Source organism: Vicugna pacos, chromosome 11 (assembly GCF_048564905.1).
Source record: "Vicugna pacos chromosome 11, VicPac4, whole genome shotgun sequence".
Lineage (NCBI taxonomy): Eukaryota > Metazoa > Chordata > Mammalia > Artiodactyla > Camelidae > Vicugna > Vicugna pacos.
In genome coordinates, this window is record NC_132997.1 from 27,077,764 (window position 1) to 27,093,271 (window position 15,508).

The following is a 15,508-nucleotide window of genomic DNA, read 5'->3' on the forward strand; positions in this document are numbered from 1 at the left end:
CTCATCCTGGAGAAGGGTGTGCGCACACGATATGGTCACCCCGCTGCCGCCAGATCGGGGAGATGGTGTTTCCTGTTCATATGTATATATTTACTTTGATCATAGTTTAGAAACCAGCGCTTCCACGCTAAGATTTATGATAAAAATAAAATAATTTGCATTGTGAACTATCGTCGAAAGTTTTAAATCTCATAAAAAAGGTCTTCCATACAACGGAAAAAGGCTTTTGTGTTCTTTTTGGGTGAACGAAGACCCAAACGGGCCGAGGGAGGCTGCGTGGCAGGGCCCCGGGAAGCACCTCTTTGCCGGAGGCCTGTGACGGCGCAGAGCCACCACCTCCCCGCGGGCTCCAGGCTCAGCTGCCTTCTCCCCCGGCTCCTCCAAGATGCTTAAGGCTGCTCGGCCGCCGTCGCCTGGTCCTTGGCAGCAGCGACAAGCTCTGCGAGGGCTGGAAAGCTTCTCAAGTCCTCCGTTCGCAGGCCCATGTTTTGTATCTGCAGGGGCCCCGAGAATGAATCAAGTTACTGTGACGTAAGCTCAACGGGGGAAAAAGACCTTTACAGAAAAGAAAGCAAAATATCCACCCTCGCCTCCCCCTCGACTAAGCCAGAAAAAGGCAGTTCCCTAAAGACCGCAGGATGTTGTTTCCTTTCAAGTAAATGAAGTAAAAAAACTTGACTTGTTGTAAAACTTTACTTTTGGGGGGCGGGGGGGGGCCAGCCCAAGAAGCCAGTGCCAATTTGTCTCAGTTCACTCAATCAGACTCTCACCAGGATGACGGCTCCTTCTGCGGACTAGAAAAGGCAATTCGCACTGAAAGAATTAAAGTGAAGGACTTTTCTTAAGAGAATTTTCAAAAAAAAGGATTGGCCTGAGCTCTTAATTTCTTAACATGTCATCAGCAACTGTTTCTTAGAAACTGATGAACTGGAAAACCCTCTGGCACCGCAACGACTGCGGGTTACTCCGGAGGCCCGGCACGCCGTGTTCTTCCCACTTCGGTGTAACAACAAAAAACAACATGTGCGCATGCCCGGGACGAGTGGGTCCGGGAAACCCAGACCGGCGCTCGGAGCCCGCGGGGAGCCGCGCTGCGCCAGGGCCGGGTCGGCCCCGCCCCTTCCTTCCCCTCCCCATTCCGCTTATTTTCTCTCCACGTGTCTATGATAAACTTTCCTGCCTGTAAAAAGCCTTCAAGTTTCTCTTGTGAAATAAACAAGGCCAGAATGTTTCTCTAAAGTCACCCGAAAGCAGGAAAAGTTAGATTTTCAGGGATGAGCCTGAACGGTAAACAAGAGCTGAGCTGCCGGAAAACCGAACACCTTCTGACGGGGGCGTTGCGGCGTCACGTCTTTCCTCCAGCTCCAGGGCCCTCCCCGAGGATCTCCTGCTACAGGAAATCCGAGCAGGTTGGAGAGCAGCTTCTGAACACCCAAACGCTCTGTGACACTCGCGAGGACGGAAGGCCCTGGTGTGACCCACACCTGCCCTTACGGAATGGTATGTGCAGGCATGTTCACCATACGCCATGACTCCAAAATCTGTGTTTTCTAGAAAACCTACAGAACCCAGGCAAGGAAGCAAAGAGGCTGGGCTCAGATGGTCCCTCAGGCACCACACTGAGAAGCCAACGGGCTGGTTCTAGCTGCTCTGAGCCACACTAACAAGCATCTCAAAAGACCCTGGTGTGGCACCAATGATGTATCACGCACTTTCTAGACAGTGGACCAAAGGACCCCGTCTCTGGGGGCTCGCGCTCCAGCGGGCCTTGGGAACGCCAGGTGGATGTCAGCCACTCCAGCGGTCAATTTGCTAGACTCAAACAGCCCATCTTTAGTGCTCTGTTTCCTTTCTCATCATTGCGAGGTGCATATCCTTCCCCTGCAGGTATTCTGGGCTCCCGGCCCTCTCTCCTCGCACCCAGGGAGCAGGCGCCCCGGCCCCTCCCAGCACCGCTGGGCTCAGTGAACCGCCAGGGTCTGCGGGGTTACCTGCTCTCCCAGGTACCCCACATCCAAGGCCAGCTGCAGCCTGATTTTATCGTCGTCGCTCATGCCACCGCCCGCGGGCCCGGCGGGGTTGGTGGGGGCGCTTCTCCTGGCTTGTTTCAGCCTCTTCAGGCTCTCCTCCATCTTCCTCACAGAGCTCAGGACGTCCGACACGGTCTCGTAGTACCTTGAGCAAGAGACACACAGATGGGGGAAGAGAAGTGTGGGTGCAGCAGCAAATGCACTGACTGGCTTTGTGGACCAAAAAAGGGATTTTTAAGATAAAAATTCATTTCTGATTGAAAAAAAAATCAGTCATGGTAAATACCGTTTCTTAAGATTGAAAGAAAAACAGGGTCTTGACTGGCACTGTATCCCCTCAGAACTGAAGAACTATGTACATGAATTTCGTTTAAACTTTCAGTCCTGAGCACTAAGAGGAAATCACGTATCATATATACTGCGGCTCATCCCCCAAATGCAAGCAGCAAATTCACTTACGATCACTTCCAGGAACAGTTCATCTTTTACACAGTAAATATATTTCCAAAATTTTAAATGGAACTAATTGCCCTTAAAATATTCTCAATATAATTTTCAAATTATATTTCAAATGTTATATTTCAAATGTTTACAAGCTGGTTACTGGGCCTTTAGAACACATCTGCCCACAGAAACAGCAGTATAATTCATTGTTATGTTCTAAATTAACTCACAAATGCTGCTTAACTCATTAGTAATTGAAAGAAATAAAAGGCTACAGTAAAATTAATAACTAAATAAAATCCAACAACCAAGTCAAATAATATAATTTTTGACATAACTCGATGCTGGATTTGAGGGAAGTAGACTGAATTACAAACGAAGAGACACTGAACCGCGGTGACTCTGAAGAGCTCCGCTAGTCTCGTTAGTTTTCAGATGTTAGACTGATCCTACACTTCACGTTTTCTCTTCCTTGATGACACTGGTCTCACCAACCCAAGTCCGCTGATGACCTGGCTGAGCCGAGACATCGTGGACTGATGGAGCGAGGGGAGAGAGGACCCGAGAGGAGGACACGCGCCTGGGCCCGCGGAACGTGCCCGCCCGCAGCGGCATCAGGACAGTCAGGGGCAGAGGACCCAGCTGCGGCCTGACGTTCTCACCACCTTGCTCACAGGCGACCTCTGCCGGTCCTAGCGATCTCTGCCTTCGGGCTTTTCTAAGGAAGTCCAACAGTCCACTTTTAAGTTACTTACTTATGAGTGCTTTCAGAGAGTGCGCCTTTCAACCACTGCTGAATGATGGCTTGTTTGAGCTTATCCTTGTGTCCACTCTGGAGCTGGTGGAGCGGCTTCAGAGCGCTGTCCACATAAGAGGACGCTGTGGTTGGCACCTCCTGGAATGATGTGGGTAGGGGTTAAGGATGAACAGGAAAAAAAAAGAGTAAGTTACTCAAACCTCAAGTTCAAAAGGACATGACCGATGTACAAATTTGAGACACACATGACCTCCACCCCCGCCCCGAAGTAACACTGGTGTAGTCTAGAGAAAGACCCCTGGGGACCAAGAGGGAGAGGAGGGCTACGGGGGACGACGCCCGATGAGCTGGGCTCGGGTGCGGGCCCAGCTCGGGTGCCTGGCGTGCTGCGCCCCGAGCCTCCTGGCCACACCACTCGCCCGGCCGGCTCGTTAATTCCAGGCCCAGCTCTGCGTGTGTGTGGGGAGGGGGCGGTGGGGCTGGGTTTTGAGACGGTGTATTTCTGACGAGCTCCCACCAGTGACCAACTGCTCTGGTCAACAGACCATTCACCGCTGGAGAAGCGAGGATCTAGGGCAAGTCATTGACTTTTCTTAGCTCTGGTTTCCTTGTCGGTAAGTCAGGACACTGGCACCCACTGTGTAGGACTAATGAGAGTGTGAAGTGTTCAGCACAGGGTCTGACCCACAGTGCAAATGCTCGGTAAATATATTATAACACCCTGTTGAAGAGAGAGGGCAAGGTGGTAGACCACTAAAGGAAAAGTAATGAATTCGGCAAAATAAAATAGGTCTGCCTCCCATTCAGGACAGAAAGAAAATCAGGAGATAAGGTACTCTTGCTAGAAGTGGTCATTTTACTGCAGCAACATGGGTGGACCTGGAGATCGTCATTCTAAGTGAAGTGGGCCAGAAAGAGAAAGAAAAATGCCATATGAGATCACTCATACATGGAATCTTTAAAAAAAAAAAAAAGACAAATGAACTTATTTACAAAACAGAAACAGACTCACAGACATAGAAAACAAATTTATGGTTACCAGGGGAGGAAGAGGGAGGGGAAGGGATGAACTGGGAGACTTGCAGATACTAACCACTATATATAAAATAGATAAATAACAAGTTCATACTGCAGAGCACAGGGAACTATATTCCATACCTTGTAGTAACTTATGGTGAAAAAGACTGAAAACGAATATATGTATATTCATGGACGACTGGAGCATTGTGCTGCACGCCAGAAACTGATACACTGTAACTGATTATACTTCAATAAAAAATATACATACAAAAAAAAGATAGATCATGCTAATACTACAAATAAATAGATCAGAAAATTAAAAATACATGCACACAAAGAAAAAGCAAATTTAAGGAATGCATATGCTGCAAAATGATAGTGTGAAGGTTTAATTAACATGAGGGATAACCTTATGAATGTGTGTGAGGCATAAGGAAATGGGAACAGGAGAAAAAAAAAAAAGTGGTCATTCTACTGCGGGTCCCAGGTTTTAAAGGGAAATGGAGAACAGCCACGGAGGAGATGCGCTCAGTCTCAGCGCAGCCCTCATTCTCCTGCCTCCAGGGCACGGGGCCGGGTGGGAAGAGCGACAGGACCGAGACCGGCCCCAGGGCGTGCACCACGAAGAGGGCCCTGCAGCAGGCACGTCTGCGGGAACTCCAGGATGCGCCAACAGCACGGCGCCTTAGGAGATTTCACAGTTCCTGAGGATGATTTTAGTGGTAAGCTGCCCAAGATCCAACTATACAACTGGGAGAAAAGAACCCTGGAAGGAAAATAAGTGAGATCGAGCAAGAAGGAAACGAGCACAAGTTATGAAAAGGAGCGCTCAACAGGGACAACTGAAACACTGGTGAAAACACCCCCCGATCACTGCGCTATGAAGTGGGGACACAGGGGGATTTGACTCTGACCACCAGGGTGGGCTTAAGTTTTCATCTTATAAATGCCTTTAATACTTCTTAACGTAGATTTTCAAACCAGTAAAAGACAGGAGAAAGCAGGTACTTCAATGACAATATGAAAGAAACAAGGTAAATTCACATTTTTTCAAATATAAGATATGAAGACCAAAACAACGGCAGAAATACTCTATTACATGATGCTTTCTTTGAAAATATGATCTTTCCTCAAGGGCAGAAGAATCCAGAAGACGTCCATACTGCCCAAGTCCCACGACCTGAGTTACGTTTGCCCCAGGCACGTGGACGTCCATCGGAGGAGCGTCCTCCTCACAAATGCGGCATCTCTGAATGAGGCCAATTCTCTCCCTGCGGGCCTACACCTGTCCCTCGCTCAACCGTTCCCTCCCCTTTGGCTTTTCTCATCTATGTATTTCCCCACCTCAAAATTCTTTTCCAGTGCTATACGGAAGAAATTTGTGTTTTTAATCTATTTTTATATATAGTTGTTAACTATATTCAGTGTCTTGTAATGATCTTTAATGAAGAATATGAAAATGAACATACGTGTATGCATGACTGGGACACGGTGCTGTACACCAGAGACGGACACACTGTAACTGACTGTAGTTCAATTACAAAGCACTCTCTTCCATGAATGGCACTGACCTTATTGGTTCTTCGGTAAAGCCTGGGAACCTCCAGGGCACTTTTCAGGTAACTGAAGCAAGACTCACTCAAGTCCTGGATGATCCTGCTACTCAAGGCAGGCAGGCAGGCGGACAGAGCCAGCTGGGAGTCCTCCAGGGCTGCTGCTGAGACGTAAAGACATGGTCAGTCACTCCGCTCAGGCCCAGGCGGGAATTCTATTTTAAATACTGTCATGGCATTTAGAGAATCCACTATAATAAATCACATCAAATCACTAGAACTCAACAAAATGTCTCATTCAGGGAAGCTATAATCACAGAACAGAATACAGAACCAACCAAAGGATTTCCAACTAGAGAGGAAAATGGTTAGTTAAGATATAGCCTCAAGTCTCTAAAATTCTATTTTAAATTATTTCTCATTCAAAGAGTTGCTGAATCTAATGATTCATTTTTACCTGAGATAGAAGAAAAATTCTTAAAGCCAATCATTTCAAGTTTTGGCTTGATTGTTTCCAAGAGTTCTGGAAGCTGAAATAAACAAGCACTTTATATATTCAGTTACCTTTTAAAAATGAAAGAGGTGATTCGATTTGCATCTACAAACTCTGAAATATTAATGAATGAAGAAAACAGGACTTTCAGTAATTTTCATCAGAAGCGAAGAAAAATTCTTAATTAATACTTTCACTATGAAAGACACCAACAACATGGGTTGAAACAGCATTTTCATGGCTACTAACAGACCCACAGAACATGCAAAGTCATTTTCTACTCTGTAGCTCTTCCCAGTACCAAAAAAACTCATGATAAAGACGTTTTTGCTCAAAACACAGTATTTGTTCAAGCACCACCAAATATTTAAACCTGAGAAAAGCAGAATTATATGTCACAGCACTGGAACACATCCGTCCCACAAAGCCCTGTCAGCGGTAAAAGCAAGAGCGCGGGACGTATACGGAGAGAACAGGAGCACGCTTTAATAGCGCAGCGCTTTCAAGTGTAGCTGAAGGTTAAAATGCCACCGCGAAACACTGGGTGAGTGAGTTTGAAATAATTCAAATCCAACCCGCTAAAGATCATGCCTGCACAGAAAAAGCTGAGCTAATGGGAAGAAGAGCAGAGCCCGGCTCGCTTCAGCCTGAACACCCCTCCCGGGAGGGGAGCAGAGCCCCGGGGCTCACACAGCACTAGGCAAGGCGGGAGAGCAAGGAGGAGGGAGCACGCCTGTCTGGGAAGCAGCAGAAACCCCTGGAAGGGAAGGGACAGGACCAGACGCTCTCTCTTGGGGGTACTCAGGGGCCCACAATTCTAAGCCCCAAGAGGCCAGATGGCATCATTCGTATCTTTGCACGTAACTCCTTCCGGCGAAAACACTGAGCCCCGCTCTTGGAGTTCTGCAGGGTCGCGGCTTACCTGCCCCTGAAGCCTGTCCAGGTCCGCCACCACGTACACAAGCTGAGTGCTGGAAACGGAGGCGACAGGCTTCGCTTCTGAAGGGCCACTTCCTTGGTCCTCACTAGTTCCTTGGGTAACGGAAGGGTCTTTGCTGCCAGTGACCAAAGGCTTTTTAATATCCTTGGCACTTTCATTAGAGATGGGCCTGAGCAAAAGCTGGAGAAGGATTTCAATGATTAAATACGTTTCCACAAGCAAAATACACAAGTGTTTATGAGTCAACAACTCACCACCAAAGGCCAGCTGCCTGTGAAGTATTCAGCGAGAGTTTACTCAGGAGGGACCACCACTTTCCCTCCCCCCAGACAGGTGTCAAAACCAGAGAAACAGGACCAACTGCAACCCCCGGTGCCCTGACCCTCCTCGTCTGAAGTTAACAGGCCCCTAAACCACAGGGAAATTAATACCTGGAACATCACAGGTTTTAAAAAATTAATTTGAAATTTTTTTAATTAAAAAAAATCACTGTTAAATTTGAATTAGAAAATAAATTAACTACTGAAGGTAAATAATTTACTGTATTTACTTAATAAACGTATTATTATTATTATAAGCATCAACAGTCAGAATCCAAACTTCATGATGCTTCACATAATACATGTAACAAAAGTGCTCTGTGCACAAGGGATGGCTACAGGGGAAAAGGGCGTCAGGAAGAGAAGGGAACATCACACTGAAAGCAAAGAAACATATTAGAGACGTGAGAATTACTGGCTGGCATCTCGCTCAGGTGACAGAGCAGGCCCGGCCTGACTGAGAAGCGTGCCAGCCCCACGTGTCCTGGGACCTGCATGATGGTCTGCAGGAGCGGCCTGATGGAGCAGGTAGTTTGCGGGGACCCCCCTGAGCAGAGGGAGGCCAGGCGGGGGAGGAAAGGGACTCTGGAAAACTGCCACCTGCCAGGCTCCCCAGTTAGCAGTTTGTCGGTCAGTGAATCTGTCCTTACTCCTCATGGCAGCGACGTGTAGAAGCTGTTTCCCTCTTTAAAAGACGAAGAACCCGAGACCCGGCTGCTTTCCCTAAGACCACAAGACTGAAGGGTGGAGAGCCAAGGTCTCTCTGACTTGAAAGCCCGCGCTCTTTCCACTGACACGTGCGTTCCTGTCCATGGATGTGCCTTCTCCAGTCGTCTCTCCCTGGACTTCTGCTCACAACTCTCTGCTCTCACACTCATCACTCTACCGGGGCCAGGGCGCACATCTGTCACCAGCTGTCCATGCCATGGGGCATCTCTGAGACGAGATACTGGGGGTGCCGGGTGCCCCGCACTGGGCGGTACGAACCCTCCTGTGGCTTTACGTACAGTATCTAAGAAACCATCACAGGCGTGTGGACACTTACTGCATTCAACTACTTGTAAAGGGAAAAAGAATGATATTCTGAAATGAAGGGAAGGCTAATTAATTTTATTTCCTTTTCATCTCGACGATCGTATGATTTTTTAAACTTCCCAATCCTAAACATTAGAATATGTGTATTTTTACTTCTAATCATTTTCATTAAAATGAGCGTCTCTGTTTCAGTTTGGAGGCACCGCACAAAGATTCTGGTGTTGAGAAGAGAGAAGGAGGCTGTCAGTGTGGTGCTTTTCAATATGACGAGGCACCGAACATGTGACAACAGACCCCCAAAGGCCACACGTGCAAGAGTGAAAAGGAAACCCAGAAACGGACTCTGTACAAACTGGGGAAGTCGGCCGATTGCCCCATTAACCTCTCAAGAAACACGCCCTTAAACATCCTGGCCCAGTTAGTTTAACGTATCTGATCTGCTCCGGTCTTGGGAGGGGCGAGCGCCCGCCAGCCCTACCTCCTTGACAAACACGGAGTACCGGGCCAGGATCTGCAGCGTCAGCCTCCACAGACGGTGCGCCAGCGGCAGCAGGAACATCTTATCCGACCAGCACCTCTGGAGGCTGCTCCACGTGCTGTGAGAAGCCAAAAGGCAGAAGGAACTGCCAGCTGGAAAGAAAACACACAGTTAAGGAGGCCCGGCCACTGAAGGGTAACACCTAACTCTGTCAGCGTCTAATCCAAGCGTGCAGCTGCAACACCCCGAGGCACCTGGTGAGGTCAGCAAGGCTTCAGCAACCGAAGTGCGATGACCAAGAGGCCACAGACCACGTTTGCGTATCTCTCCGGCAATGCAGTTTTCTAAGTTTACAAGATTCCCCCTTCCAGGAATTTGATAAATACTAAACAGCATTCGGAGATGATCAGTTAATAGGTGCTTTATACCAAATCCACATACTTAGGCTGGAGTGGCCATCACATGTGCAAGGGTGTAACCTTGGTTTGGAATCTGTCCTGTCTTCTCTGTCCCTACCTGAATATGCTATATATTCAAATACAGGAAGTCAATTACATGTGACCACTTTTGGCAAAGACATGAAAACTAACTTTGAGGCTAAAAGAGGGCAGTGTAGGTTGAAGCTAGCCACACACGCGGGAGCAGACACTCCAGGGCGGCTGCCTAGAGACCCCTGTGGCTATAGAACAGCCACATACTGCTGGGCGGCCACGAGGAACGATGACCACATGACACAAGACGATTGAGGATGTGAGGATGCTGATGTGTCTGGAGGGTGTACACTGACCCGGGCCACCTGCCCAATGTCCGAGGGCTGGGGCCAAGGGCTCTGGAGGCCAGGGGCAGGAGCCCCAGCTATAAGCCTGCCCCCAGGAGTGAAGGGCCGTCTGATCCTTGACCTGAGCCTGAGAGGGAGGGCAGCGTGGCCACTTTGCTGTAGAAAGGGGCTGCTCACTTAAGCACAACGGGGGTTACACTCCCTTGACAGGTTATATTCAGGAATGAAAATGAGGTCTCCTTCCTGTGATCTTAAAGCGTCCTTTTTGTCATTTTTATAAACCAAGGAGCTCTATAAACCTCTTTTTAAAAAATAAATATGCCTTTATTTTTTTTTCGGGGGGGGGTGTAGTAATTAGGTTTATTTATATATTTACTTTTTAGTGGAGGTACTGGGGATTGAACCCAGGACCTCGTGCATGCTAAGCATACGCTGTACCACTGCGCTGTACCTGCCCTCATCTATAAATCTCTTTTAAAACAAGAAGTTAAACCCTGTCTTTAGAGTCTAACTTGTTGTATGCTAGGAAATGTGCAAGAGCCCTCAGGGCACTAAGGTCCAGAAGCCCTGGGGAGCCTGACTCACTCAGTCAGTGATACCTGTCATCTGTCACTTTGAGGAGGTTACCTGGCGCGTCTTCCAGGACATCTGTAAGTGCTGCTTCCAAGGAGCCCGCTATTTCCCTAAACCTGAGATAAAAACAAGAGCGGAAGTCAGTGTCCCTCTGCTGCAAGGTGCCTCTCCCCACCCCACCCCACTCCCGTGGGACAGGACCCTCCTCCGCTTGCTTGTGGGTGGGTAAAGCCACCATCTGCTCTCAGAGATGCCCCACCCACTCGGGGTGCTTATTCTCCACACTTCTTTTTTTTTTTAAACTAAGCAGGAGATAAACTTTTCTTCATTAATCCACTGGGAAGCCATTTCTGGCAAGTCTCGCCAGGCTCTAATCATGTGGGCCGTCAGACTGCGGTCCCTCCAACCTTCCTACCTCAGTACCATCGGGGGAAAGTCAACGTCCCCAAACGAGTAAGTGGGGCAGCTGTATTCTGTATCTTTGTTTGCAGCCTGAGGAAAATCACTGAAAGGAGCCAGTCAAGACTAGAACGAGGCATTGCTTGGTGCTCTCAGAATTTCTGCCCACCCCCGCTGTCATGGTAACCGGCCCTGCCGGCCCCACAGCCACAGATCTGCTTCCTGGATGAGCTGCCTTTTCTCTCTGTGGGCCAGTCTGTCACCCACATCTTCCCGACAGACTGTGGTGCTCAGAACTGAAGCGGACACATCTGTATGACTCTGGGACGTCAAACTGTGTGCGTGCGTGTGTGCATAACCAGCTGCGTGCGCAGCACCCTCCGTGCCAGCTGCACAGCCCTCCCCTCCTCAGACTTTCCTTACAAAACCCACTCTCTTATTGTCGCCTGCTAGTTCCCAAGAGCAATAAATTCTGACCCGTGCTGAACATCGACTTACCTAAGTAATAATTCTGGGCTTTTTGATGGTACATATGTGCTTTTTTTAAAAAATTAAGTTAAATTTACTTATTATGTATTTTTGGTGGGAGGAGGTAATTAGGCTTATTTATTTACTCTTAAGAGGAGGTGGTGGGGATTGAACCCAGAACCTCACGCATGCTGAGCATGCGCTCTGCCATTTGAGCTATACCCTCCCCTCGACATGTGCTTTTTAAAAGCAGTTTGGAGACTGAGCGCTTCAGGAAATGGTGGGAAGAGCCAGAGGAGCAGCACCGCAGAGACAGCAGCCCAGGCCTTCACGGAGGCTTGGGCGCCGAGGGCGGCAGGCTCTGAACCACCCGGTCCCCGCAGCTGCCCTTTGCCACGGGGCAGAGAGGAGCTCCCTGACGGCCTGGTGACGCTTGCGAAAGGCTGGTCTCCCCAGGCTGAGGGACAGGCACAGAGGGAACAAGGGACAGGCAGAAGAAAACAGGGGGCAGAGGAGAGAGCCCCGGGGACCTCACGGGAACGGCGGTGAAGGAGGCAGTGACCCCGAGCACAGGGAGGAGGGGAGAGGGGGCTGCCCTGCGGCGGGGAGGGCACGCCAGCGCCTGCCTGCGACCTTAGACCCCCGACCCCACTTCCCCTCCACTCTACACAAAACACAGGAAGTCGCCTCCAACATGGCCAGAGCCTGACAACGAACACAGCACGGCTTATAACAGAGAAGCCTGGGAGCAACTCCGCGCCCCGAGGAAGGGCAAGGCTCTGCAGGTGCATGGCCCGTTCGCCCTGGCAGCAGCTGGGCAGAGGTCCGCTCAAAGCTCTAAAGCACCAGGGTAGTTCAGCAGCAAGTAGCAGGAGCAAACGACACGTCTGCGTACGACGAGTCTGAAACCAGACCGACAAGGAAGTACAAGAAACGACCGCAGCCGACCCCGGACGGGGGCGCATTTCACACAGCCGCCTGGCTCCGCGCGACTCAGCGCAAGGGCCACGGGGGTAAGACCGGCTGGGTCGCGGGGCATCACGGTGCCTCCCCAGCCAGGAGCCCAGCACTGGCCCCCAGCGGCTTCGCTGGGCAGTCGCTCCCAGGGTTGAAGCGATGGGTTCTATCTGTTCTTGGAAAATAGAAAGTGTGGGAGGCTGCTTTGGTGGGACCTGCAGAGTTGTGCTGCAGTTTCACGTGTCTGTGGGCTGTCATTCTACTCTTGACAGGATATTTGTAAGAAAGGCAACCCCTACACAAAGGTTTCTAAATTGGAGTTTGGGGAAGGCCTCGCGACACACCACCCCACGCACACCCCTGCTTCGTGCACACGCAGACCTGAGGGGGCAGGAGGGGAGGGGGGGCACGTGACCACCATATCACCTCCGCACCGTACAGGAGGGGGCAGACCATGTGCAGCACATACTGCATGTCACATACATGGGACATACATGTGAATGTTCTGGAAGTATGTAACATCTCAAAAGATATCAACTAAAAAAGACCTAACTCTTCGCCTTCGGCATTTAAGGGGCTAAATCCACAGCAACCAGGTAGCCACTGATTGGCCACCATTTGAGACTGCTTGGGGCACATCTGCATTTATTCTTTCCCTATGAGAAACAAAGTCCTAACCCGACTTTCTAGTCCTCCTGGAAGGACAAGTGGACGCAGACACAGCAGGAGACAGTGCGGGGTGCACACGTGTGCAGGAGTGGTGCCGGGTGGGGAGTCCAGCCCTTTTCCCCGAAGAGGATGGAACAGAGTCAGACCCAGGACCGTCAACCCGCTACTGCGAGTGCAATGCTAACACTGCTCCTGGAACCACGGCCAAACGTCACCACCCCGCTGGCGGTCACGCTGACTAAACGACCCTGACGTGAGTCAGATCACAACACAACTCTGACCCTAGCCGTGTTTGCAGACTGTTCTGTCATGCCTCAGAGTAGTCACTCCAACGCCTGATAAAAATCAACAGAACAGGCCTCTAAAGCACTGCCGGAATTGACTTTTTTCAGTGGAAAAACAGAAGGACTGAAAACAAGCTCCACGCTTCATAACTCAAACAACGTTTGCAAATTTTATAGATTTTAAATAAAACTGTTTACAAAGAAAAGTTAGCCAAATCTCCCTGAAGGCTTAAGGCTAAAATCTGGTGAAAGCAAAAAAGTCTTTCAGGGTCTCGACAGAGCTTAAGGCTCAATAACCAGCCCCGAGAGAACCTGTTATGGGGGGGGTGGTCATGGGATCTGGAGGAAACAGCTAGAGAACAGAAGTCCGTGCCGCGAGGGGCTTAGATGTCTGAAGCAACCTAACTCCGAGCCTGGACTACAGAAGACACGGGACAGTTTAAACACTGTTTCTCCGCCGTAGTCTCGTACGATAAAGTGATGCTTCACCGTTTTAAGTTCTGCTCATGAAGCAACAGGGCTTCTGGCCCTGACTTAATCTTGATTATCACGTAACAATTATTTCCCACCCCATCCATGAGTATCTCAGATACACAAGTCCTTAATTTCCTACTAAAAGACAACCTACGTGATAATGTAACCTTGAAAAATTAAGCACAAAACCCAGTTTTGTATGTGAAAGGGCATCTCACTACCGTTCTTACAGCCGTGGTTTCATTATTGAAAGATGATTACATACCTTCTCAATCATGGCAAGCAACTACAATCAAGGGATCTAATGCTTAATATATTCCCTCTCCGTAATTTTCCCTCAGAACTCTGGGGAAAGACTGCATCGTAATTAATGAAAGCATCCAGCAATTTACACAAAAAAAACCCTACAGTGCTTTAAAGAACATTTAAATGCCATTCCATGGAGGAACTGACTATGATCTCACACAAGAGAATCTGCAAACTGGCTGTTATCATCTCTTTTTCTAGAGGAATGTATGTTGTGAAGAATTTATCCTGAATTTCCCCAAGCAGTTTAGAGAACCACTTACTGACAGAGGTGATAGCATTATGACACCTGGAAGAAAAGTGTCACTGTTTTCCAGAATGAGAGGAAAAAATGTCACAAAGATTATAAGGGAAGCCAAGATAATACCTGGAATGCTTATAAATGGACAGAGGGGGAAAGCGACAAAGAAGACTTTCAGGCTACGCTCCACCCTCCTCCCTCCGAGGGGAAGACTACCACAGGCGGGTCACACAGTAGAGAGGGCGTGCGTCTGCTCTTTGATCAGGTGAGCAGAGAGGAGGGTGGGGAGAAACGGCTGCTGTGACTCCAGCTCCATCCGGCTCTTCACAACACATGAGACACAGCACACGGGTGTGCAGCTGGGCCTGGTCGAGCTCACTCTGCGTCCAGGGTTCTCAGCTCTCTCGTGACCAAAGAGTAAAACTTCTCTTTTTGTCACCCGAGCCAGAACTCTGGCGATCATGACACTTCTTGTGCATTTCTACTTTAAATTTTGCTTCCCAAGGAAGAATACGATGACCACGGAGAAGGGGCTGTTAACTGCAGCAACATCCTTAACCGGTATTCAAACTCTACCTTAGACGGGCGGAGGTGGGGGAAGTAAGTTACTGACCTTATTTGAAAATAAACAGGCAAGTTCCACTTATTAGTGAAGCTGTGGTAGGCGGGATGCGCTCTTAATCTCTTCACGCTGGCCTGTGATCCACATTGCCGTTCAAATGCTCTTACAAAATCCATACTTATGGTATATTTCTACAATAAGAACAAACAGGTGGAATTTTCATTGTAAGTGAAATAACCAGGATTGGGAGCTTATACTGAAAACTGTAATCAAGATAAAGGTCAACACACAGAATCAGTTTCTAGAGCAGATAAGGACCTTATGGGATCTTCCTTCCAAGGTCCCCACTTACAGATCAAGTTATGTCCAAAGCGGTTCCAAGACACACTCAGGTCTCGGGGGGGAAACCCATCAGGAAACCCAGACATTCTTAAGTCCGGTGCTTTTTATCAAGTGACAGCTCTCCTCCATCTTCTGGGGCACCCCTAGCCCAGTCCATTGGAATCAGAGGACATGGCAGATCAAGTGGTAAAATTTCCACTGTCTCTCCAGAAGCAGCAGAAAATTTTAAAAAGAAAGACTCAAACCATATGAGTACTTACATCACTTTTATAGGTGAGACAGCATGAGGACTGATGGGGGACCGAACACCACCATTAAGAGCAGCAGCCAACACGTACCTAACATTAACATCCACACACTGTGCTTCAAATTGTATTATTTAATT

General features: G+C 48.9%; 1 protein-coding gene across 2 annotated transcripts in view; it reads right to left on the bottom strand.

The window, feature by feature from the left end:
- Positions 1-208: 208 nt before the first annotated feature.
- COG2 (component of oligomeric golgi complex 2) overlaps positions 209-15,508 on the bottom strand; it is a 41,383-nt gene continuing 26,083 nt past the window's right edge. The window contains exons 10-18 of one of the 2 annotated variants that reach the window (XM_072970970.1): positions 14,833-14,972; positions 10,476-10,537; positions 9,071-9,222; positions 7,220-7,417; positions 6,262-6,334; positions 5,823-5,965; positions 3,230-3,369; positions 1,992-2,175; positions 209-494 (exon numbers count right to left, since the gene is read on the bottom strand). In XM_072970970.1, coding sequence (XP_072827071.1) covers positions 390-494; positions 1,992-2,175; positions 3,230-3,369; positions 5,823-5,965; positions 6,262-6,334; positions 7,220-7,417; positions 9,071-9,222; positions 10,476-10,537; positions 14,833-14,972 — 1,197 coding nt within the window. In that variant the 3' untranslated portion in view covers positions 209-389. Of the gene's footprint in view, positions 495-1,991; positions 2,176-3,229; positions 3,370-5,822; positions 5,969-6,261; positions 6,335-7,219; positions 7,418-9,070; positions 9,223-10,475; positions 10,538-14,832; positions 14,973-15,508 lie in introns of both variants that reach the window. The other variant, XM_072970969.1, reaches the window with a different exon arrangement.